The 27,337-nt window shown below is 37.9% G+C and overlaps 1 protein-coding gene across 1 annotated transcript in view; it reads right to left on the bottom strand.

Annotated features, from left to right (window-relative positions):
- The window catches only part of Itpr (Inositol 1,4,5,-trisphosphate receptor), a 1,293,714-nt gene that overhangs the window by 22,320 nt on the left and 1,244,057 nt on the right, over positions 1 to 27,337 (bottom strand). Inside the window, exon 56 of the mRNA XM_090387283.1 lies at positions 7,463 to 7,624. Within this exon, the coding sequence (XP_090243409.1) occupies positions 7,463 to 7,624 (162 nt within the window). The remainder of the gene's footprint in view (positions 1 to 7,462; positions 7,625 to 27,337) is intronic.

The following is a 27,337-nucleotide window of genomic DNA, read 5'->3' as shown; positions in this document are numbered from 1 at the left end:
CTTCGCACACATTGGGTCCATTGATACCCATAGATTCATGTCTGAATGCCACATCGTTGCTGACCAAGTGCATCAGTTCATGTTGACAGTTTAACCTCAGTCAGATGGTTACTTCCAGCAGGATAATGCACTGGTGCACAAAGCCTGAATCACTATGAATGGTTACAGGAACATGATAATGACTTTTCTTTGCTGCAGTGGTCGGCTCAGTCCTCCGATCTCAATCCTATTGAACATCTTTGGGAAGAGCTGTTTACTGCAGGCCTACACCTCCATCGAATCTCAAGGAATTGCGTGACACATTCATGTCTGCATTGTATTCCGTTCTTGCACAACAATTTCCGGAATCTTGTTCAATCCATGCCTAGATGAATTCAGGATGTTTTGAAAGCTAAAGGAGGATCAACACGCTACTAGGTAGGTGTACCTAATAAAGTGGTAGCACAGTGTATATCAAGTGTGCATCTTACCATTCTGTGATCACTTCTAACATTTACCTTGTTCAGGACAGTAACATTATGCACAATATATATTCACAATATATCTTCTGTTGGTTAGTGAGGATGAAGTGAATCTCATTAGTTGTTAATCTTAATATCTTTATTGCAGGCAGTGAATGGTTACATGATTGCTTGATGCAATAATACCCATAACAGCAACAACATCTAGGCTTTTCCATGTCCACTTTCTGTTCATCCTTTTCTTGAGAAAAGTATTCATTACTGACAGCCCTCGAGATTCCGCAAATTTTACAAGGCTTTCAACCTCTTTCATTTCTTTCACCAATTCCAAAATTCCCTATAGTTTCCCTTTCTGCACTGTTTGTCTCTTTCCAACCTTAGCATTGAAGTCTCCCATAATAATGGTGTAGTGAGTTTTTTGTTCATCTCTAAGTCTCTCAATTTCGGTGTACATATCTTCAACTTCTTCATCATCATGGCTCCAGGTTGGTGCCTATATCATTATAACCTTTAGTTTGTACCTCTTAGAAATTCTGAGTAATAGTCTTGAGAACCTTGGTGATGTACTTTTAAATTCCAAAACATTGTTTTTTATATCTTTACGGACTAGAACGCCAAGTCCACCTTAACTCTTTTCACTGTTTCTATTGGTGTACAATATATTTCCACTTGATAAACTTAAGTGATTCATTTCTTCTTTTTGTTTCAGCCCAGCTGATGACATTCCAATTCACAATTTCTAATTCCTTTTCCAATTTTAATATCCTATTTTCACTGATGATAGGATATTAGATGTATATAAGATGTATATACTTGCATGTAATATACTACATTACATACAAGTATAGCCTTATATACAATGTATGTAAGGCTGTTCCTATATGTTTGTTGTTGATGTTGATGAGGTTTTAAGTGCAATGGCTACTTAGGCTATATTGCACTTAGTAAAGTGGTTCATACTGCCTGTGTTGGTTGATGTAGAAGCAGTTAGAAACGGCTATACAGTCCTATTCATTTTAGGAAGGAGAAGAATTCAGTGAGATTCGATTTTTTGCCTATGATATGGCTAAGCGACAAAAGTTCCTTTCTTGCCAGAGAACTGAATGACAATAGTCGAGCATTATTATATAGAGTACATTCCAGAAGTATGTGTTTGACTGTGAGTGGTGTATGACAATGACTACACTGAGGAGGGTCATTCCTGACAAGAGGAACAGATGAGTTAAATGAGTATGGCCGATTCTGGCACAGGCTAGAATTACTCCTCGTTGTCTGTTTGCAATGAGGCTGGAAGCCCATAATTTTGGTACAGGTTTAATTTGAAGTACTTTATTATGAATTTGCACATTCCATTGAAGAGTCCATCGACCTTTACATATACTTTGTATATTCATTTTATAATCAGTGAACAGTTTAGGGAATTCATTGGGGCTGATCTGGATGGATGTTTGGTAGCATCATTCGCAATTTCATTTCCTGGTATTGCAGTATGGCCTGGGACCCAGCAGAAGATAACCTTTTGTTGATGCTCTCTGAGATGTATAACTCTGTGCTAATGAGCTTTAATAATGGGTGAGTAGGTAGGCAGTTGCATTGCAAGGCTAATAAGGAACTTTGCAAATCTGTGTATATTATGTTCTTTTGAATTGACATATGTAAAATATTTTCTATAGCAAGCTTTATGACATATAATTCAGTTGTGTAACTACTACACTCTGTTGGAAGAGATAGAGAAATGGTAGTATCGGGGAGTACTACTGCTGCACCCGATCTACGCTCAGACTTCGATCCATCTGTATATATTTTAGTGAATTCAGGATAATGTTGAGTATGCACAATGTGTAGCTGTTGGATGTTAATGTCTGATAGAGAGTGTTTTCCCCACTGGTGGAAATAACTGTCACAAGATGGCATGGTGACAGATCATGGGTCGGGACCTATAGGATCTTGCAAGGTTTTATTGAAGTGTATATCCCAATCTTCTGCTAGTTGCTTTAGCCTAATACCAGCAGGCCAAACTGCCTGTGGTTTGTTTCTATAGAAGGTCATAAACTGTGGATTATAAAGTACTGACCAATTAGGATGGGTCATCTGGCTTTTGATCTTGGTTGCATAGTTCAGCAGCAACATCTTTCTCCTGATATTTAGAGGAGGTTCATGGGCTTCAACATACAAACTTTGCATTGGAGATGTTCTGAATGCACCTAATGCTGCTCTGAGAGCTGAATGTCGAATAGGTTTGAGGCGAGATATTTAGAGGAGGTTCATGGGCTTCAACATACAAACTTTGCATTGGAGATGTTCTGAATGCACCTAATGCTGCTCTGAGAGCTGAATGTCGAATAGGGTTGAGGCGAGATAAAGCACTCTCCCTAGAAGAGTCGAAGACAGGCACGCCGTAGTCCAGTCGTGATCTGATTATGGTTATATATAAATGAAGCAGGCTGTAATGATATGCTCCCCATGTTGTCACTGATAAGACTCTGAGTATGTTCAGTTTTTTTTGACAAGTAGTCCAGAGATGTTTAATGTGCTTTTGGAAATTTAACTTACTTTCAAAGAACAATCCTAGTAGACAAATACTATTAGCTATGGAAAGGGGATGGCTATTCAAGTGGAGCTGGGGTTCAGGATGCATATTGCGTCTAGTACAGAAGTGAATTGCAGTAGATTTCTAGTTGGATAGTCTATTATCATTTTGTGTCATCCATGTCAGGATGCGATTGATTGATATTTTGTAGCTGGCGTTCAATGTAATGCATGTTTTGAGAATGACAAGAAATTGTAAGATCGTCTGCGAAAAGGTATGAATCCACAGTTTTCGGAATGAGTTCAATTATATGATTCATTCTCATTGCAAACAAGGTGGCGCTGAGAACAGATCCTTGTGGAATTCCTTCTTCTTGGATAAAGTTTTTAGAGAGGGTTCCCCGATAACGAACTTGAAAGGATCCCTGTTGAAGGAAATTTTGGATAAAATATGGTAAATTACCTCTCAGGCCAAGAGAATGTAGATCCTTTAAGATGCCAAAATGCCATGTAGTGTGAAAGGCTTTCTCAATGTCAAGACAGACCACGACGAGATGTTCCTTTTTGATGAAAGCATTTCTGATATTTGTCTCGGCTTTGATCACGAGATCCAATGAAGATTGGTTTTTCCAGAATCCAAGTTGGTTGTTATTTATCAAGTTTTGAAACTCGAGGAACCAAGTGAGTGGCAATGTATCATTTTCTCAAGAGTTTTGTTGAGACAGCTGGTAAGGGATATAGGCCTGTAATTTTGAAGAAGAGAATGATCTTTACCGGGTTTTGCAATCGGTAGTACATAAGAATGATGCCAGGAACTTGGGAAGGTATGTTCAGAAAAAATTCGATTGTAAAATATGAGCAGTGAAGAGAGTGATCTTTGATCCAGATTTCGGAACATTACATAATATATCCCATCAGGGCCAGCAGCACTGTTCTTGAGTTGGTAAGAGATTGCTGTAGCTCAAGCATGGTAAATGGTTGATTATAAGATAAAGCAGAATTGTCAGTGAAATTTAGCCTGGATTTCTCTGTAACGATTTTACGTTTTTGAAATGATTGATCATAAGCATTACAAGAAGACAACAGAGAAAATACAATTCCCAATGCATTTGCTATATCTGTAGGATTAGAGTGCTCTTGTCCATTCCAGTTCAGTAGTGGGGTGGATAAAGGTGGAAATTTACGGTCCAAACATTTCATTTTTCTCCAGATTAATCTGATATCGGTATTTTTATTAACTGATGAGGCGAATTTAATCCAAATTTCTTTTCTTGCTTGGCGTCTAATGTAATAAGCTTTAGTCTAAACCATTTATAGTTAATAAGATTGGAGGTGGTAGAGTGTTTATCCATGCTTTGTTTTTCTCTTTTTTTGCATTGTTGCAATCTTCATTCCACCAGTAATTTATTTTTTGTCTACTTTCTTACTTGATATTGAGGAATGGCAGAGGATGCGACTGTCAGCATTTGATTTGTGATGTGCTTGGTAACACTGTTTATGGAACCGGACTGAATGATATTGTTGGAAAATGAAATGTGTGTTCTGTATTTTGTCCAGTCAGCCGTTGAAAATTTCAATTTAATTGGATTTTCTGTTGGAAAGGAATAGGATATCTGAATTTTGCAGATTAACGGATAATGGACGCTGCTATAAGGATCACTCAGAGATATCCAGAGTCTCCTAGTAAACAAAACGGAGATGGTAACTGCATAACAAGATCTTCAAGTTCCTGAATAGTACATTAATGATTAGGCGGAAGATAAATTGAAACCAATGTCAGAGTAATACCATTAATAACATGCGTGGCAATGGCTTCTAAGGTTGTTTGTAATGGAATGCATCTGGAGGGGATGCTTGAATCCACGAGTATCGCTACTCCTCCATGAGCGCTATTTGAGTCAGCCCTGTCTTGCCCGAATACAGTGTAATTTTTGATTGAAACTGAGCCCAGAGAGGTCAAATTAGTTTCCTGAAAGCACACTGCAAGAGATTTGCAGTGGTGAATTAATTCATGTATATCATCTATGTTATTGGAAGACCTCTAAAGTTCCACTGGATAATATGTTCCATTATTTGGTTTTGTAAGAGGAAGATGAATCTGTCTGCTTTTTATTATTAGCCATATGGTGTAAGGAAGCCTGAGGCTTATGCAGTGCCAGCCAAAAAAAAAAAAAAAAAAAAAATTACCCTGAGAAAGAGTCAAAAGTAGAAGGGAATCAAGAAAGGAACCAAGAAAGAGAAGAATGATGATATCCAGCTCGTGACCCTGGTGTGTCAAGCCCATACTCACCAGATGTGAGCCCGTGGGGTAATGGGTTGTTTATTATGGTCAGGTTTAGATTTTTCTTTTCTGGGAAAATTGGGGTGTCCTGAATCATTTTTATCTTCCATATTGACATCTGCATGTAATTCAAGAAAATCTTCTTGGTTGGGCATATCATCAGTATCCATGCTTGTTGGTTGTGGTGTTTCACCTCCACAGGATCTGATTTATGCAATTTTTCTGCCACTTTACTGTAGGTTAGGTTTTGAGTTGGAATTGTGAGTGGTTTAGTAGTGGTAGTAGTGGCATGTGATGCAAGAAAGCAATTGTATGAGGTTATGCAGCATCAGCCAAAAAAAAAAAAAAATCACACCGTTCCCTCCAAATGTCTGTCCAGTTCCTCTTTAAATTTATTTAACTTATCAACTTCCACAATGACAGAGGGAAGTTTGTTCCAGCAATTAACTACCCGCTGGCTAAAGGCAAATTTCAGCACATCTATTCTACATCTGTCTTTTCTTAATTTGAATTTATGCCCCCTTAGGTTCGTAATCTGAACAAGTGAAAGGATCCCATCAGAATTCAGCGTGCTCAATCCATTCAAGGCCTTATTATTACTTTGGTCCACTAACTGTGATTCAGATGTAGGTTGAGTCGATAGTACTGATCGAGCCTAGTCGGCGATCTATTTGTCAGGAGAGACTGACACTTCCGTCTGACATGCTACTGATTTGTGACTATGGGTAGCAGAAGCATAAGTTGTTTTTGGCATGCTTGATTTTACTTGTCTTCTAGCTTCTTGAAAAGATACTTATTTTCAGTCTCGTATTTCTATATTTTTTTTCCTAACTTCCAGAGATCACAATCTTTGGAGTACGCTGGATGATTGCCCCTGCAATTAGGACACTGTGGAGTTTGTACCTCGCATTCTGATTGAATATGAGTTTTGTCACTGCAGTTTGGACATGTTGAATCTCCATGGCAAGCTGTCTGGGAGTGACCAAATTTCTGACATTTGCAGCATCTTAGAGGGTTTGGGATAAAGGGTCGAACATGGCAGTTTTAATAACCTGATTTGACTGAGGATGGTAGATTCGGTGAAGTGAAGGTTAAAATTATGCTACGTGTTGGGACTGGGGTGCTGTCTTTTTGTATCATGATTCTCTTGGCCTGAATTACATCTTGATCCTTTAGTTCCTGGATTATTTCTTCCTCGGAAACGTTTAATAGGTCCCATTCACTGATCACTCCCTTGGAAGAATTCAGGATGTTATGTGGAGTGATGAATTGGAATTCCACTTAAAGATGTAAGTCTTAACAGTAGGTCAGAGTGTCTTGGGTGAGAGGTCTCTATTAGCAAGTCACCAGATTGAAGACATTTCACCATTTTTGGAGATGCTGCTGCATTTTCAAGACATTGTTGTATGATGAAAGGGGAGAGCTTGCTGACAGGTTGTGAAGACAGAGAATGGATGATCAGGAAATCTGGAGGCTCCTGCTTGTTTGCTTCCTTTTTCAGTCTTTTCGACAGCGAGAAGTCATGATCAGTTTCATGGTTGTCATGTTGAGAGTTCTTTGGCTCTAAGAGGGACTTTCTTCTCCCAGGTTACCGGCCCTGGCATGTGGAGGCAGGAGCAGTGCCACCAGTGACCAAGCAGTTATTAAGGTTAGTAGAGTAAGTTAGTATTTAATATAAATACTAAAAAAAAAGGTAGATTTCCTTTCTGGGTTCTTATGGCAGACGTTTTATGCAAAGAACCACTTTAAGTGAACAAAACAGAAGAAAATCACACAACAAAAATAAAACTATTTCACTTTCAAAGAGCACTCTATGAATCACAGAGAAAAATCGCTTGGCACTTGGAGTCTACTTGTATGTAACTGTGTTTCAAATACCAATATGTGGTTTATGTTTTAAGATATTTTAAACCAACTTCAAGACTTACAAAGAATATATATGAAGGAAAATCATTTTTGTGAGAAAATGAAGCTATATTATTCTATAACTTGAGCCTTAAGAGAAATTCATTATTTTTTATTATGCTTTTTTTTTGTCAGGCTGTATTAACTTAATTTGTTAATTCCTGCTCGGTTTATTTCATTGAGATATAGGGTTGGAGATACTAATTAAACTTTGTTTAAAGTTGCAAAGTTTCTGTCATCCCCCAAAAATTATTTCATAAACAAGTCCAAAATACATAATATATACCTGGTCCCTTAATTCTGATAGCTGCTGAGAAAGAATAGTTACAAGCTTCTGTGTTGTTTCTAGCTGTGCTTGCAGGGTACGCATTTCATTTTGTTCTGCTTCAGCTTCATCTGCAGCCAAGGACATAGCCCTCATTCTTGGAAACCATTCTAGATTACGATCCTGGAATATACATACATACATATATATATATATATATATAAATATGTATATATAACTGATAATAAAAATAACATCAAATTAAAACATATGCCAGTAGTATAGCAAAACTGTAGGGCGAAAATTTAACATAAAAATTAAATCAACAGGGAGGGGGATAGTTAGAGTAACAAGACATATGTAGCCGAAAGTCTTCAAATAATTTAGAAATTCAATTAAATCCAATTAATAGTAAATCCATATTAAAATTTAATATGGATATATTAAATTTTATATATTAAATAAAACAAAGTAACAAAATAATAGACTGACCATTATGCCCCATATCGACGGAGGACCATGAGGCCAATAATGGTCATGGAATTTTTTTAAAAATTTTTTTTATTTTATTGCCTTAATGTCAATTATTCAAAAATATGTAAATCAGGTGGTAGTAATGGGTTTGACATGTTAAAGCTGCACCTATACTGCCATCTATATATTTTTTATTTTCCTTTTTTTCTGTCTCTATAAGCTGGTTAAGCTTACATCATGTCGGTGGTGTGGCTCTGCTCTGGAGTGCTGGTCTGTTCTATAGTTTATTCTCGCTGCATAAGGACCACTGCTATGTAAATCCTCTACATTTATGGTTCGATCGAGGGATGGAGGGTAGGTTTGGTCCTTCGATTGGTTCACTTTGTGACGATTTGTCTAGTGATTGAAATGTAGCGATTCCATCACCATTATTGGCCTCGTGGTCTTCATATGTTGATATGAGGCATAACGATCAGTCTATTATTTTGTTACTTTGTTTTATTTAGTAGTTTGTTTAGCCCCTTTTTAGTGATATTTCACGTCTCTTGGAACTGGTAGCTTACAAGGGGGACTCTGTTAAATTTCAATATAATTGGCCTCATATTTTAAATTTTAATAATGATTTACTATTAATTAGATTTAATTGAATTTCTAAATTATTTGGAGTCTTTCGGCTACAGTTTATGTCTTGTTACTTTTACTTTCCCCCACCCTGTTGATTTAATTTTTATGTTAAATTTTTGCTCTACAGTTTTGCCATATTACTGGCATATGTTTTAATTTGATTTTATATTTATTATCAGTTAAGTAATGAGCATCATGTAGAGGATGTGCATTTTTGCTACCTCTAATGATAGCTTTATATTTATTTTTATTTTATTGTAATTATTTTCGAAGATACAAACAAAACTTCCTAGTTTTCATTGAGTGAGCTCCACTATAATGAAATAATGGTGGCTTCACATTTTGAAAGCACGTGAAACCACCCACGTCACTTTATTCTCCAATGGAATTAGAGAATGCGATAAAGGTCAAACTTGGAGGCTAGATTTCCGCATAAAAACAAAATGTGTCGTGCTGCATGCAAAGCGTGGGAAAATTAAAAAAAAAAAAACTTGTGATTGTAAGATGCCATCGATTCTAAGACAATCCCCGTTTTTAGAGACGTTTATAGGGGGAAAAAGTGTCTTAAAATTGAAGATATACAGTAATAAGTAAAAGGGTAGGTATCATTTTATTTTATTTTTTTGCTGATGCTGTTGCTTGCTTTCTTGCATCATTTGCTAATGCTAACTCCACGAAGTGAAGCACCTTGCTTTCACAATTGTACTATCTCCCCGAAGGCCTACAAGCATATTTCTAGTTGTGTCTGACATGTTGTGCATAATGTGGTCAACTAATTAATGGAGGGTGTTGATTTTTGTAGAGTTTTAGGTGCACCTTATGCCATTTTGCACTGTATATGATGTCAGTAAATTGTGTGTTCTGTGGTCAATTTGTTGATTTCTGGATGAAACTCAAGTTTCCAGGAGGGGAAAAACCATGCTGTCCTTGTCTGAGACCAACTAACTTAGCAAAAATGTGAAAAACACCAATAAAAATTCCTTATGTCATTAACAGGATTCGAACGTAGGTCTATCCCACTCAGTGTGGGTAGGATGGTGATAAAAACCATACTAAAACAACATTGCCTCAACTGAGATCTAAGAAAATAAAATAAAAAATAAAAGTTTATTGAAACAAAAATATAGAATTAAACAGATATAATTAAAAATTAGACTTTTTGATTAAAAATAAAATCAAAACAAATTAATTAAAAACATTAAAACAGGGTTGATTTTAATAAAGTTGGATTAAAAACCAATATTAAAAACCCAAACAAACCAATTGGTGTGTTATGTCGGTCAACTGAACGCAGATTGGGCGATCGTAGTAATGAACATGAGAAGAGCTTTCGTTGTGCTGATTTGGATAGCTCAGCCATCACTGAGCATTACTAGTGTGAGCAGTAATGCTCAGTAATTTCAACTGCAATCCCTGTTCCAGCATTGAAATAATAAATTGGGCTAATAATTCTCACCATCTCTCATGGTTAGAGGCCCTCCATATAGCTGTGGTGGGTTCCACCATCAATTCTAATGCTGCAATCCGCAAACATCCTATTATGGAGGCCATCATTTTACATCGTGCATTTGCACTATCCATGAATATGTTTTATCAGCGATTAGACTCTTGCAGTACACATTGCAATATGACAAAAACAGCTAACAATGCTGGCAAAAAAAAAATAATAAATAATTAAAAACTTAATAAGATATTGGTATAAGACCAAAGAAGCTGTAGATTACTTTTGGAGTTTTTAGTGGCATATGCAACAGCTGAGGCTGTTGTTTGTTTTTTGGTTTTTAGGAGCATTAGCAACTAAGGCCATATTGCTCCGGGATATGAGGTGGTCATTCCCCAGACCTTTCCACATCCTCCGTATTTGGTGGTGATGGGCTCGAACTCTGGTCTAATCAAGAAGCATGTGTTACGCACTGCTGCTCCTTCCCACCTGGCTACGAAGGCGCCAACACACAGTTGAGGCTTAAAGGAACATGCCAATATTAGTGGTGACTTGTTCCTATCCAAATGTCTTACAGTATTTGCCAATGATAGCCTGATTGTTAACAAAAAAGTATTTATTGTGGTTCTTGAATAGAGAAGTTAAAAAATATTCAAAGTAAGGGATTGCTACTTTGGAACATAAAATATACATGTACTTCACAATATTTTCTTAAAAAGGACTTGAAGAAGTGGTATGAAATACATTAGTAAGTTTAATACAGAGTTATTTCAGTTGTTGTTATTTGGTTTTTAGGAGCATTAGCAACTAAGGCCATATTGCTCTGGGGATATGCGGTGGTCATTCCCTGACCTTTCTGCATCCTCTGTATTTGTTCGTCACGGGCTCGAACCCCAGTCTAATCAAGAAGCGTGTGCTACACACTGCCGCTCCTGCCCACCTGGCTACAGAGGTGCCCATTATTTCAGTGATTGGACCTTCATGATGGGAGGATTTCCAAGAAATTAAGTAAAAAAGTAGAATTACCAGAACAGTGTTTTATAAAGCATGCCAGTAATCAGTGGCTGACTGTTGAATCAGCAATTCAGCACTTCTTGAAGCAATGAGATGCTATTAAAAAATATTTTTATTCTGTTAAGTATATCTTATCCAAGAAAGAAAAGTTGATGAACATTAACAAGCAACAAGGAAATTGTGTGCATTCTGTAGAAAGTATAAATGAAAGTTCCATTAAAAAGCTTATTTTATTTATATATATATTTTTTGGCTGATGATGTATAAGCATTGCATAATTTTGCCAATACTAATACTAAATAATTATATATATAATTTAAGTATAACTGAAAAATATGCCAGTCATATGGTAAGCCTAGTAAGTGATGAACAGAAATAAAACCACATAAAATGCTCCCACTCCTAGTGTAATTTTGAAGAAATAGCAATTAATAATAATATAAAATAATATTATTTTAAAAAAAGCCAATTAAACTGCTTTGCATCTGCCAATGTTTGCTATTCTGATTTTTTTTTTCATTCTTTTACTATTTTCTTTATTAATTTAAATTGTTTCTGCAACATGTGATGGTACAGCTTAGAATTCAGCAGTGTTTGCCATACTGATTTTTTTTATTTTATTTTTTATTCTTCTGTTTTACATGTTAGTAATGAGTTGAGATGCTAATGCACCACTGCCATCTATAGCTTAATTTTCTCTGGATTATTCCTATTTAATTGTCATTTTGCGTCAATGGTTTGGTGTTATCATATGGGTGCTCTGATCAGTTCTAGTATAATTTTTCACTGCACCATTATTCAAATCTATTGCATTGGCACCATTACTCCCACCATTATTCAAATCTATTGCATTGGCAGGTTGACCAGTGTTTTGATCAATTCTGGAATACATTTCTTTAACATTTGAAATGCAGCGATTCCCCAGCTATTGTTGGCCTTGTGACCTTTTGACGAGGTGTAACGCAATGGTTGGTATATTTATTTTATGCATGTTTCACCCAGTTGTTCATGATGATGTTGTTATGGTTGTTTTTCAGCTCCATTCGCAGTAATATTTCATGTAATTTGGACCTGGTGCCTGTGGGAGGGCACCACTAATTTCAATTTAATTAGCTTTTTTAAATTTATATTAGGTGGTATTATTAATTGGAATTTCTTCTACATTATATAAGGAGCAGGAGTGTTTCTTTCTGAAAAACTCTCTATCTTGATTTCCCCCCCCCTTCTTGATCTGTTGCTGTGGTATGTACTGGTTTAATTTCATTTCCATTCATCGCTTACTAGGTTTACCATATGACTGACATATTTTTTAATTATATTTAAATTGTTTTCAAAACATGCAGTGTATATTGTTTTGCATCCAGAGATGTTTCTGATTCCGTTTTTTTTTTTTGTTCTTTTACTATTTTCTTTATTAATCTAAATTTTATATATATATATATATATATATATATATTTTTTTTTTTCCAAAATGTTTTATTTTATTTTATAAAACAATCAAGAAAACTTTTCTGCACATATATTCCTGTTATATCATTGTATGCATGAGATTATCACTCCTGATTTACAAACTTATGAATTAGGAAACATCTGAAGAATGCATGGGTATTTGTAAATTGGGAGATTCTATATTACTTTTACTACTCTTTTTTGTAATTGGTAATGCTATGCACCAATAACTGTTTCAGTAATTTAAGCATCTTTACTGTATCTGATTTGTGTCAATAAAATTTAATTTACATTTTTCTCACCAACTGGTCCCACAAACATATTACACACAAATCTCCATTTACAACTGCATGGCACTTATTAATATTAACAGTGGCAATTGCAAGTAAGCAATTGCCACTGTTAATATTAATAAGTGCATGAGTCAAAAAATATATAAATAATAAATAAATAAATAAAAAAAAAACATTTCACCTATACATCCCCTCCAACAGTTTGTCTAGACCTTCAATTTCTTCAAACAATCCGGTTCCACAACAACAGATGGAAGCTTGTTCCAGCAATCAACCACCTGTTGGCTGAAGGAAAACTCCTGCACATCTATTCTGCAACCATCCTTCCTTAATTTGAATTCATGCACTCTCATGTGTGTAGTCTGAAAAAAAGGAAGAATGCCATCAGCACAGAATGCTCTCAACCCATTCAAAGCCTTAAACACTTCAATCAGATCACCTTGCAGGTACCTATTCTCCAGCCACTGCAGCTGGCAGAACTGAAGCCTTTCTTGATACGAGCACTCCTTTATTCCTCTCACCAATCTCACTACCTTTCTCTGTACCTGTTCTAGCAGCTCTACATCCTTCCAAAAATGTGGCCTCCAGATGTGGACTGAGCATTGCCATATACAATGGGATAATCACATCCTTATCGCTGCTAGTAAAATTCCTGTATATCATTGACAAAACCCCAAGAGCTATCCTGGCAGCCTGCCTGCACTACTCAAGGAAATTAATATTGACCCCATGTCTGTTCTATTTTCCACTACCCTGAGTGTAGTACCACACAAGTTGGTATGTAACTCTTGGGTACTGCTATCCATATGTAGTACTAATAGTAGTAATGATGAATGAAGCAAGAAAGCAGGCTTATATAGATAGAATCAGCCACAAAAAAAAAATAAATAAAAAATTGACGATAGCTCCACAGAGCCAAAGGTGGATCCATGAATAATGTCATGTGAAATGAAAAAAAATACAATTTAAGCTTAATAAAATCAGTTTTATTTTATTCGGTATTTTCATTTACAATCAACAATAAAGGTTTGTGGTAACTAAAGTAGGATACATAGTTGAAACAATTCAAACTATTAACATTGCGATTGAAGACAAAGTTGATACATGATTGATCACACATAGTAGATTTTGTACGATCTGATGCGAGTTTAAGATCAAATGTTGATTCCATGAAGTCGAGGAATGTGCTTGCTTTTCAACGTTAGATTTGTGATTTTGTCGAAATCTTTGAAAATGTTTAGTTGATGTAACTTTTGGCATCGTCACAACTTAACTAAATGAAACACAACTGCACTGCTCGAAAAATGCGAAGTAAGTGAATGAAGTAGTAACTTTAATGAGTTGTTCAACTCTCGAAAACTAAAAACCGATTTGAAATCTAGTTATATATCCTCGTAGAGCTCTCAAAGGGCAACAATTTTGTTGCTCAATTGTATGCAACTTGTTGCATCACTGCACTTGTTGTGTACAATTCAGTTTTCTTGGGCCCATGCATTGTACTTGTGATCACTGCTATTGAGAGTGAAAGTAACCAAGGCGCAACAGCAAATGACCAAAATGTGAACTTTTAAGTTTTTTTGAAAAAAAAATTATATTAAATATCAAAATTTCTAATTTTTTCTTGCATATTCATCGATGGCATTATATACAGGACAATAAGTATAAATTGTTTATACTTTTGTCTATTAGTTTCGGAGATATAGCAGTGGTTAGGCGTTTTACTTTTCATAACACCCTGAGCGCCCTAGGGTACCCCAAGTATAGATGTTATTCACATCAAAAAACTACACACTTCACCCATCTGTACCCTCCAAGAATTTGTCTAGTTCTTCTTTGAATTTATTCAACCCATCCACTTCCACAACAGCAGACAGAAGCCTGTTACAACATTCAACCATCTGCTGGCTGAAGGAAAACCTCCACACATCTATTCTACAACCATCCATCCTCAATTTGAATTTATGTCCCCTCAAGTGTGTGTAGTCTCAGCAAGTAGAAGAATACCATTAACATTCAGCTTACGCAATCCATCCAGGGCTTTAAACACCTTAATCAGATCTCCCTAAAATTGCCTGGTCTCGAGATACTGTAATTTGCAGAAAATTGAAGCATTCCTAGGTAAGCACATCCTTTTGTTCCCTTCACAAATCTGGTTGCCCTTCTCTGTGCCCATTCCAGCAGATCTACATCCTCCCTAAATTGAGGCCTCCAGACCTGTATACAGTACTCAAGATGCAGCCTAACCATGGCCTTATACAAAGGGATAACCACCTCCTTATCCCTGCTAACAAAGTTTCTGTATATCATTGACAACACCCCATGAGCTATCCTGGCAGCATATCTGCACTGCTTGGAGAATTTCATGCCTGACTGCACAAACAGATCCAAGTCTTTCTCATTCTCCACTAAGTGTAATATCACACAATTGAAAAGTTACTCTGGGTTACTGCCACCCAGGTGCAGTACCTTGCACATGTCAATATTAAACTTCAACTGCCATTTCTTGGCGCATCAATCCAAGTTTCTTAGATCTTGTTGCAATAGTTCATCCTGATGACTATTATCAACCAACTTGCCAACCTTTGTATCATCTGCAAACTTAAATACACCTGAGAGACTTTCTGATTTTTTTTTTTTTTTTTTTTATGAAAACCCCAAACATGAGAGGTATTAGAATCTATAGTACTTAGTATTGTGCATGGGTTATAGGCTGAGAAAAACAAAAGGAGATATTTGTTGACATTAGACTTGAACTTCTGTAGACTACAATTTTCAGGAAATACATATGAAGGAAGGTTGTTCCAGAAAATGGCAGCTGAATGAATATATCAGGAATATGAAAAAGTTGGTTCTGTGAGTTTGAATTTGAACAGTAAATGGATGTTGGCTGGTGGTGGCACGTGTTCGGACTGTTTTGAAAGAGAGAGCAGGAATTATAGAAGCCAATTCAGAAGAACAGTGCCTATGGAAGTAGAAAAGGCATGCAGCAGAAACAGAACGTCTATGAGAGAGAGTCTGTTAGAGATGAGTCATTGATTAACCTAACTGCCCTCGATGTGGGAACAATATTCCACGGTAGGGCGGATTTGTAATTTGTACAAAGTGAACAGCTATTTGGAAGAAAAGTAACGCCAAGAGCAAAAGAGAAAACCAAGTTTTTTAGATGCAGAGGAAGCAATATTTGTAATGTGCTTGTGCCAAGAAATATCAGAAGTTAGGGTAATCCCCAAAAGAGATATATCATCTTGCACAGAAATTGGAGTATCACCAAAAATAAGCATAGGAGCAGAAGAATCCTTTTTGCGAGATATAAGACAGGACTGAGTTTTAAAAGGATTGAAATCAACTAAGTTGTCTTTGCCCCACTGGAGAATTACCTGGATATCGGAATTTAAGGCATTGGTAGCGGATATTCGAGTACTTAAAGCTGACTGAGCAGGGCGAGGTTTCTCAAACTGGAAAGTGGAGTGCAATGTGCTATCATCGGCAAAACTATGGATAGGATTTGCAGTCAATGGAAGAAGGTCATTAATATACAAGAGGAAAAGAGTGGGGGAAAGAACTGAACCTAGGGGGACACCGGCATTAGTGGAGAAGTTAGCAGACAGAGAGCCATCTACCATCACCCTCAGTGAGCAGTCAGAGAGAAAACTAGATAACCAAATACTAAAAACAGTTCGCAAACCATAAGATGGAAGCTTGCATAGAAGACCTTTCTGCCAAACACGATTGAAAGCCTTTGAGATGTCAAGAGCAACTGCTTGTGTTTCACTGAACTTTTCCATTGAATTTGTCCATAAATGTGTAACATAACCCAGAATATCACCAGTGGATCAACACTGACGGAATCCATACTGGCGATTGTTAATCAGACAGAAGATTTCTAGATAGTTTAAGAGATGGCAGTAAATTGATTTCTCCATTACTTTAAAATGGGATGCTAGCAGGTCAGCGTTATACACTTCTGAAGTGAGAATAGAACCATCTAGTTTTGACAGAGATGGGCAACAATTGCGGCCAATAGCTTTGGCAGGAGACCAGAATGCTTGGCTATCATTAGGGCAAGAAGCAAATTTTCTACTCTTAGCCTATTCAAAATCCAGTTTGGACTGATTAATAACTGCTTTACAATTATTGTGAGCTCTGGTGTAGGCAGAAAATGAAACTGAAGAAATGGAAACAAGCCAATTACGATATGCAACATTCTTTTCATGAACAGCTTTAGCACATTTGTTGATTGTTGTTGTTGTTCTGGAGGCTTAATGGCACATAAGCTGCTAAGGCTATAATGTGCCTATTCACTTATTATATTAAAACATAAGTTTTCCCTAGATCAAAAGAAAATCTGAAATCAGAAATAATTGAAAAGCCCAGTTTGCCGGAGAAAGTCAAAAAATTCGGAAATGTTTGCCTTATCACCAATGAGATTTTCAAGAGTTACTGGTTTATGAAGGTTAACCAATGATATCAAGGATGAAGTTCTGGCTTGTTTATAATAGGGGCAGTCAATAAGAATATGTTTTACAGACAAATTATTAGAACAATGTGTACATTGTGGTGGGTCATCTCCTGTGAGTAAATGAAGGTGGGTCAGATGGGTATGTCCTATTCTTGCCCTTGAAAGGACTACTTCTTTTTCTCGATGTACGGATACTGGAGCGCCAAATTTTTGGATCATGTTTAAACTGAAAGAGTTTATTATTAGTCTGAGAGTGCCAGAGTGCTGTCCACTGTGATAGGCAAGCAGCATGAACGGTTAGTACATAATCTGATGCTGGAACAGGGATATTGGTTAAATCAAATGTAGTTGGGTTTTTTGCAGCTTTATCAGCCAGTTCATTGCCTAAAATACCGGAATGGGCTGGAATCCAGCAAAAAGTGACCAGTTGGTTGCGTTCTTTAATTTGCAATAATAAGCTTCTGATTTCATCAAGAACAGGGTGAACTTTATCTGAGGAATTACATAATGACATGATTGAGCTGAGTGAATCAGTGTAAATAACTGATTTTAAGGAACTGTCAGAATAGAGATTTTCTAAAGCTAGTTTAATTGCATATAATTCAGCAGAAAATATACTAAATTCTGATGGAAGGGAAACTGATACAGTTGTATTCGGAAACACTGCAGCTGCTCCAACATTTGAATTAGATTTAGAGCCATCTGTATAAATTGGGGAGAAATCAGTATATCTTTGAGTGTGAACTGCATGAATTTGGTTGACATTTGATGCTTGCAAAGTATTCTTTCTCCATTGACAGAGGTAAGTGTCACAGGTTGGAAGAGGAGGAGGAGCCCATGGTGGCTGAGTATAAGTTGCCACTTGCTTTACGGAATGAATGGAAATATTCCAAACTTGCACCAATTCAAGAAGGCGAAGACCAGCTGGCTTTACAATACTAGGTTTGTTTCTGTATAGGATTTCTAATGGTGGGTTGAAAAGGTATGACTGAACGGGATGAGAGGCACAACTTTGTATCTTGACAGCATATTTGAGTAACAGTGTTTTCCTACGTAAAGTTAGTGGGGGCTCATGAGCATCAATGTAGAGACTATGTGCTGGCGACGTTCTGAATGCACCAGTTGCAATTCTCAAAGCACTGTGCTGAATTGGATCAAGCCAGCGTAATGCGCTCTTTCTGGCAGAATCATAGATTGGAGCACCATAATCGAGACAGGATCTGATTAATGCCCTGTATAAACGAAGAAGCGAGGTACGATCTGCACCCCACGTTTGGGCAGATAAAGCTCTGAGTATGTTTAACTTCTTTAGACACGAGGTCCGTACATTTTTAATATGATCTAGGAAATTTAACTTGTTGTCTAGGATTAATCCAAGAAATCTGATGTTGCTGGTGACTGGGACAACGATGTTAGAAATTTGAAGTTCGGGATCTGGATGAAGTTTGCGTTGTCTACAGAAATGGATGGCAACTGTTTTCTGCTCTGAGAGCCGATAACCATTGAGGCTCGCCCATTGTTGAATTTTATTAAGTGCTATCTGAAGCTGTCTTTCAATAGACCTCATGTTTTGAGAATGACAGGAGATCGAAAGGTCATCTGCATAAAGGTAAGTCTCAACTGTATTTGGAAGCTGCTTAGTGATAGAATCTATTCTCAGAGCAAAAAGAGTGGCACTCAGTACTGATCCCTGTGGAACACCTTCTTCCTGGATGAAAGTTGTGGAAAGGGCATGTTGGTATTGAACTTGAAATGATCTAGTATGTAAGAAGTTCTGAATAAATATAGGAAGGTTGCCTCGTAGTCCGAGAAGGTAAAGATCACTAAGTATACCATACTGCCAGGTGGTATCAAAAGCCTTCTCTATGTCTATTGAAACCATTACTAGATGTTCACGTTTGACAAAAGCATTACGTATGGCAAATTCAGCCTTGACCATAAGATCTAAGCATGACCTGTTTTGACGGAAGCCATATTGGTTATGGCTCATTAGCTGTTCCGACTCAATAATCCAGACGAGTCTTCTGTGGATAATTTTCTCAAGAATTTTGCTGAGGCAGCTTGAGAGAGATATTGGTCTATAGCTATTGGGGTTGGATGGATCTTTTCCAGGTTTCAGGAAAGCCAAAACTGTAGAGTGATGCCAAGTAGCTGGAAAAACATTTTCTAAAAAAATGCGATTGTAAAAGACCAGGAGGCAGCGCAAAGCTTTGTCATCAAGATGTTGTATCATGATATAATAAATCCCATCTGGCCCGGCAGCACCATTTCGGGCGGTTTTAATGACATGTAAAAGTTCAGAATATTGCAGAGGTTTGTTATATGGGAGAAGACGGGCAGTTTTGAAGTGAATACCATGTTTTTCTTCAGTGTTTTTAATTCTTTGGAATGAGGTAGGATAGGCTGTTGCTGCTGAGATTTCGGCAAAAGTATTGCCCAAAGCATTAGCTATATCTACTGGATTAGAGAGATCTTTCCCATTCCAAGAGAGAATTGGAGAAGGTATGGTAGGAAACTTACCAGACAGCTGTCTAATTTTTTTCCATATTATTTTGGAATCAGTATTTCTGTGAAAACTTGAGGCAAAAACGGATCCAGGATTCTTTCTTTGCTTGCTTTTGTATGAAGCGTGCTTTTGCCCTTAATTTCTTGTAATTAATGAGATTCACTGTGCTCGGACATTGCCGAAACAAATTCCAGGCTTTATTTTTTTCTCTCTTTGCTGTGGTGCATTTGTCATTCCACCAGTAATTATGATGCTTTCGGCCCGGAGGATTTGATAGTGGTATTGTGTTCTTAGCCACATTTAGAAGATGCGACGTGATGTATTCTGTCACTTCATCAATATGTTGGAGGCGGATTTTTTCTTCATCAAGATCGATTGATGATTGAAATTTTGCCCAGTCTGCTCGGACAAATTTCCACTTTCTGCAGGGCGGAATTGATGGAGTGTTTGCTTTCAGAAAGTTGCATACTATTGGGAAGTGGTCACTGCCCACGGGATCATTTATTACATACCACTCTATGGTTGGGACTAGTACTGGTGAACAAATCGAGAGATCTAGTGCTGAAGTGTGTCCTGCTGGGAGCTGTACGTGTGTCGGTGCACCAGTATTGAGTATACTGAAATTTAGTGCCTCTAAAAAGCTTTCAATTAATCGGCCCCGTCTATCCAATTTAGGAGAGCCCCATAATGGGTGGTGCCCGTTAAAGTCCCCTAATATACAGAGAGGTGGAGGTATCTGTATAAAGAGGTCTTCAAGATCTTTTAAAGAGTAAATACGGTTTGGTGGTAGGTAGATTGAGACAAGTGTTATTGCATTATGGAGAGTTATGCGAACAGCAACAGCTTCAATTTCAGTTTGGAGTGTGATATGCCTAGTTGGGATCTTCGAGTTTACCAGGATTGCTACACCACCATGGGCAGCATTAGCGGTATTTCGATCTCTTCGATAAAGGCAATAGTTCTTTATCGAAGGAGAAATTTGTGAGGTCAGGTAAGTTTCCTGTAGACAGAAGGCAGCTGGAGAAAATCGGTTAATTAGGTATTTAATATCGTCAGTGTTGCGACGAAAACCTCTGCAATTCCATTGTAAGATACTGTGGTTCATTTAGGTTTAGTTGAGGATGATTCATCAGACTGTTTTTTGTTTGAGCACTTTTTCCGGTCTTTTTTTGGGAAGCTGGGGCGCCCAGTATCCATAGTGTCATTTGCATGGAGTTCTAGTATGGGTTCTTCAAGATCTGAGTGTACGTCGACTTCCATACTATTGGTGGATGATTCAGGTTTCTTGTTTTCTTTGGTAGTTTTTAATTTTTCTTTATCATGCGAGAGTGTCCGAGTATCAGTTGGGATGGTGATTGGAGTGTTGGTCGATTCACTGGTTTTAGTTTGTGTGTCTTTTCCTGAATTTGATAATGTATTTTTAACCCAATTAGCCATAGATGTGCTGGGGGGTATTGATACATCTGTTTGTACTGCTGTTGTAATAACGCTTCGAGTGTGAGATGCATAAGAACGACTGGGCATGGTCAACATAACCTGTCTACGTGCCTCAGGGTATGTGACTTTGTGTTCAATTTTATATTTTTGAATTTTTTTTTCTGTTTTCCACATTTCACAGGATTTTGAAAATGCTGGGTGACTTTCTTTGCAGTTGGGGCAAATGGGACTTGATGCTGAACAGTCTGCTTGTGTATGTTCCTTGGAACCACATATAGGACAAATAGCTTCTCCTCTGCATGCTTGTTGGGAATGTCCATATTTTTGACATTTAAAACAACGAATGGGATTAGGAATATAAGCCCGAATTCGGCAGTTTAAATAGCCAGCTTTTACTGAGGATGGCAAATCTGGGGTACTAAAGGTTAAAATGATTGACCTAGTTGGGACGAGATTTCCATCTTTTTTAGTCATTATGCATTTGGCGTTGGTTACTTTTTGATTACTCAGTTCTTGAACTAATTCCTCTTCTGATATTGTAAGTAGGTCCCATTCAGTTATAACGCCTTTCGAGGAATTTAAGGTGTTGTGTGGAGTAATGGATACTGGCAGGCCACCGAATGTCGTTGTTTTGAGCAGCCACTCGGAATGTTTGGAGTTGGCTGTTTCAATTAATAGGTCTCCAGATTGCAGTCGTTTAACCATTTTTGGTGTTCCAGCAATCGATTCCAGAAATCTCTGGATGACGAATGGTGATAATTTTCCGACTGGTTGGTTGGAGAGAGAGTGTATGACCAGAAAGTTTGGCATTTCATTGCACTGCACTTCCCTTCGGAGCCTTTTTGGTTGATTCAGGTCTTCATCGTTTGGTTTATCTAGCCTTGAGTTTGAAGGCTCTAGAGGTGGATAGTCACTTTTATCCATCGTTGCTCCTTTTAGCCCTGGGGGAGAACTTTTCCCCCAGATTTCCGGCCCCGCCACGGGAAGGCAGGAGCAGTGCCGCTCGGAGGCCAAGCGGTTGAAGTGTTAGTTGATTAATAGAACAAGAAATATAGGAAAAAGAAAGGTGTGTTTCCTTTCTGTGTTCTAACTAGTGGTTTTCAAGTATAGAACTAGTTTTAAAGAAAAGCTGTTGATAGAAATGTAGGAACTTAAAAGGAAATAACTTCAATCACTTTACAAGAGCTCTCTATATATCGCAAAAATATCGCTTGGCCTCGAAATACGCTTGGCACCCGGGGCCACACATTTGTTGAAAAATCAAAGTTTAGATAAAGGACGAGATTCTAAGGTGGAGTGTGGAATACAGGATTCCATTTCTACAAGAATAATTTCACTGATGTGATCTGAGCAAATGCTGACATCAGAAGTTTTGAAACAGAAGAAGAAAACTCCAGGGGCTCAATTCTGGTGAGTATGGGCTTGACACACCCAGGATCCTTAGCTGGATATCATCATTATTCTCTTTCTTGGTGATATCCTTCTACTTCCGACTCTTATTCTCTCTCTCTTTCTCTCAGGGTAATTCTGAAATTTTTTTTTGGCTGGTGCAGAATAAGCCCCAGGCTTCCTTGCGCCATACAACTAATAATAATAATAATAATTATAAAAGAAGTCTCGCAGGTCATCCCATTTTGCATTCTTGTAATGCCAAACAACACGAGGTTGGGAATAGTCATGAGATTCCATTGGAGACAATCACCAAGTTGTGATCTGAAGTGCCTCAAGGACCTCTCACTTTGACTGTGTACTTAGAAGCGTTGTTTGTGAGAAAAAGATCAAGCGTATTGGCTGTATGATTAGGATTGTCCGGTATTCTTGTAGGTAAATGAACAATCTGTGCTAGGTCATTAGTAATTGCAAAAGCCTCAGCATCTCGACCTGCTGGGTCAGTGACTAGAAAACGGAAGCCAGCTGGCGTTGTGAACATTAAAATCACCAAGAAAAATTACCTCACTGTTAGGAAAGTTTATTATTATTATTATTATTATTAATAGCCATATGGTGCAAGGAAGCCTGAGGCTTATGCTGCACCAGGAAAAAAAAAAAAAAAAATTCCCAAGTTACCCTGAGAGAGAGAGAGAGAGAGAGAGAGAGAGAGAGAGAGAGAGAGAGAGAGAGAGAGAGAGAGAGAGAGAGAGAGTCAAAAGTAGAATGGAATCACCAAGAAAATGAAGAATGATGATATCCAGCTCAGGACCCTGGGTGTGCCAAGCCCATACTCACCAGATGTGAGCCCCCGGGGTTGGACTGGAGAAAGTCAAGTTGCAAAGAGAGGAAGTCAAAGGGTTTCAACACATGAATTTGATAGAATGAGGTAAAGAGATTTTAAGCCAGAGAAGATCGAAAAGAGGAGATTTCAAATTACCAAGTCTCTGACAGGGAATATTCGAACGGACATATGCACAAGTACCATCTTCGAGGTGAAGGCATACAGTGAATAATTTGGGAAACTGAAATGAGCAGTGGTAGAATCAACTGATAACTGAGATTCTGTCAGAAAAATACATGGGGTTTGGCAGACAGTAAGTGGAAATGGACATCATTAAGATTAGAACTCAGACCACGTATATTTGTGAAATGAACAAGGGAGTGTTTAGGAGGTTTAGATTTTTTCGCAGATAAGTTTGCTCTATTAGTTTGATGATTCATGGTGTATTCAATAGTAAGAAAAAGTGGGGGAGAGAACATGCTGAATGAAGTAATAAAATTTTTGGATATGGCATACACATGGTAAGAATATAACCAGATCCATGACATAACATGGCCTTGACAATATCCCCCCCACCATACACACTACTTGGACTTCCTCCAGTCACTATTTGGCAGAGTACAGGTAGCAAGATTATACACTAGCTGATCCGGAAGCCTTCTAGAGAGGTGCAGTGCAGTGGGTACGGTGCAGTGTACTAACTAGTGGTCAGCCTGTGAACACCGTTTTAGAGCTGTACCCTCAAAATGTAAGGAAGTTTGGCTCTCACCAAGGTATTCATTATAACCTCAAAGGTCATCAATCATACTGCATGATGGAAGAGATGGGGGAGGGTTGACCGGAACTTTGCTCTGTAGACTAAATATGGGTTCCACCACTTCCAGTCTCCAATAAGCAAAGTGGTGGTATTGCACCAGTTGATGAGAGTCATCTACCACCTAGTATTGCCTGGTAACACAGAGTGGCGGCATTCCTCCATGTGGTGTGGGCACCGGACCTCGACCCCTGCTTACTTTGGTTCACACATGGGTGGTTACCCACAGATATGGGGGTTATATCCAGGTTTGCTAATAGCCCCACCATCAGGAAGGTGCAAGCAGAGGATTTGGCTATCACAGACCATCCGAACTTCGCCAATATTGTGACACTCAAGTCAAGTAAGTCTACTTGACTCGAGTGTCATCTGAATATCAGTTCTATCAGCATTTTAGACTCCCAGGTAGCAAGCACAGGTTGTCTGGCATATGTGAGAAAATGTCTGTGATAGCTTCAAGGATTGATAAATATTGAAAACAACAATGGAGTCAGCAATGAACCCAGGGAGGGGGGGGAACTCCGCTAATAAGATTACTCCATGAAGATGGAGTGTCTATTGATAGCCACTCTCTGTCTTCGTCCATTTAACTATCCCTATATTCAGCAGTAACTTTTCCTTAATGCCACATTTCTCCAGTTTGCACAGTAGTCTTTTACGTGCAACAGTATCAAAAGTCTTCCTATAATCCAAGTATATGATGTCAAATTATTTTTTCCACCCAGTTCCTTGGTCACTGCACCATAGTAACAATTCAAAAATCCATGCTATGATGGCAGTATAATTGCATGCCTATCCACACAGTCCTGAATTACTTCTTTAACATGTGATTACATCTGGTTAGTATGGGCTTGGCACACCCAGGGTTCTGAGCTGGATATCATCATTCTTCTGTTTCTTGGTGATGCCCTTCTACTTCTCTCTCTCTCTCTCTCTCTCTCTCTCAGGGTAACTTGAGAATTTTTTTATTTATTTATTTATTTTTTTTTGGCTGGTGGTGCATAAGCCCAGGCTTCCTTGCACCATGTAGCTAATAATAATAATAATAATTACATTATTTTCCTTGGGACAGACATTAAGTTAATAGGTCTGTAATTATTCATGTCACCTTTTGATCCCCCTTTATGAATTGGGGATATATTTGCACTTCCCCAGTTCATAGGGAGCTCTCGTAAATCCAAGGATGATCTCATAATCATGGTTAAGGGTTATTTATCTCCTTTGCTGCTGCCACATGTGCCTTTTTTATGTTCATCCTCAACGATTTCCCCACCACTTTCCTTTCGGTTATCACAAAGTCATTTAGCTCCTTGGTAGATTTTGATACACCTCTGGCATCCTATTTCCTAAAGAATGCCTCATGTGTGAACATAGATGCCAAATACCTATTCAATTTGTCGGCAACCTGAGCAGGGCCATCAACAGGTAATCACTGACATCAAGTGTCCCAATGTGATTCAACCCCTTCCTTCTACTCTTGATATAAGCATAGAAGTCTTTGCTGTTTTTCTTTGCATTCTTTGCCAGAGATTTCTCATAATCTGCCTTAGCTTGTCTAAACTCCTTTGTGGCTTGATTACAGACTAATTTATATCTACCATAGGCTTCTGTATCACATGATAATTTATATGCATCCCATGCACTTTTCTTCTCTGCCACTTGTCTTAATAGTTCATCTGACACCCATTTAGGTCAGATGAACTATTAATGAACAATTGCCATTTCTCAGCCCATCTGTCTAATTTTTATAGATCCTACTGCGGTAGCATAGCATCATTACTGTAATTAACTACCCTGCCAACTTTTGTATTATCTGTGAGAATGGGCATTAAGCATGATATAACTTAATCAATATGACTGATAAATATAATAAACAACAATGGGCCCAGAACCGAACCCTGGAGACTCCACTAATAACATCAGTCCACAAAGAGCAGTGTCCACTGATAACCACACTCAGTCTTCTCCCATTCAATTATCCCTTTATTCATAGCAGTAACTTTCCTTAATTCCACATTGCTCCAATTTGTATTGCAGTCTTTTATATGGAATCATATAAAAAGGTTTCCTGAAATCCAAGTATATGATATTAAAATTATTTTTTGCATCCAGTTCCTTTGTGACCACACGGTAGTTGCTGTTGTTATTTGGTTTTTAGGAGCATTAGCAACTAAGGCCACATTGCTCTGGGAATATGCGGTGGTCATTCCCTGACCTTTCCGCATCCTCTGTATTTGGTGGTGACAGGCTCGAACCCTGGTCTAATCAAGAAGCATTTGCTACGCACTGCTGCTCCTTCCCACCTGGCTATGGAGGCGCCGACCACACAGTAGTATCCAATCAAATTGGTCAGACAAGACTATCCCTTAACAAACCCATGCTGTGTCTGAACTATAATTGCAGTCTTGTCTAGATGATCCTGCAATGCTTCATTAACCAGTGATTCCACTGCTGGAGGAGACCTGTTAGCTTAACTTCTTTTCCTTGGAAGAGAAGTTAAGCTAACAGGTCTATAATTACTTGTGTCATCTTTTGATCCCCCTTTGTGAACTGGGGATACTTTGGCACATCTCCAGTTCAGAGGAACTTCTTCTGAAACCAAAGATACTCTCATAATTATGGCCGATGGTTTGCTTACCTCCTTTGGGGTTTCCCTTAATATAACTGGATAAATCCTATTAATCTCAGATGTTTTTTTTATGTTTAACTTCAACAATTTTTCTTACACTTTCCTCTCAATTATCACAAAATCGCTTAGCTCCCTGTTAGAGTTTGACAGACTATTGGCATCCCCTTTTCCCAAAGAATTCCTCATGTGTGAATGTAGATGCAAAATACCTATTAGGCATACAGCAACCTGAGCAGTATCACCAACAATGAAACAATTGACATTAAGTGAACTTTGTGATTCAGCCCTTCCTTCTGTTAATATAAGTAAAAAAGTCATTGCTGCTTTTCATGGCATTCTTTTGCCAGAGACTTCTCTTAATCTGCTTGGCTTGCTTAACCTCCTTTATGAATTGATTTCAGACTAGTTTATACCTACAGGTGGTTGGTTGGTGGAACAGACTTTCATCTCTTGTCATGGAAGTTGATAGCCTAAATAAGTTTAAGGCTCAGCTGGACAGGTATTTCGAACGAACAGAGGGGTGAAGTGGAAGTGGTTATTTTTT

Source organism: Mastigoproctus giganteus, chromosome 13 (genome assembly GCF_048544385.1).
Source record: "Mastigoproctus giganteus isolate SK-2022 chromosome 13, ASM4854438v1, whole genome shotgun sequence".
In the NCBI taxonomy this organism is placed as follows: domain Eukaryota; kingdom Metazoa; phylum Arthropoda; class Arachnida; order Uropygi; family Thelyphonidae; genus Mastigoproctus; species Mastigoproctus giganteus.
This window is presented reverse-complemented; position numbering and strand designations above follow the sequence as displayed.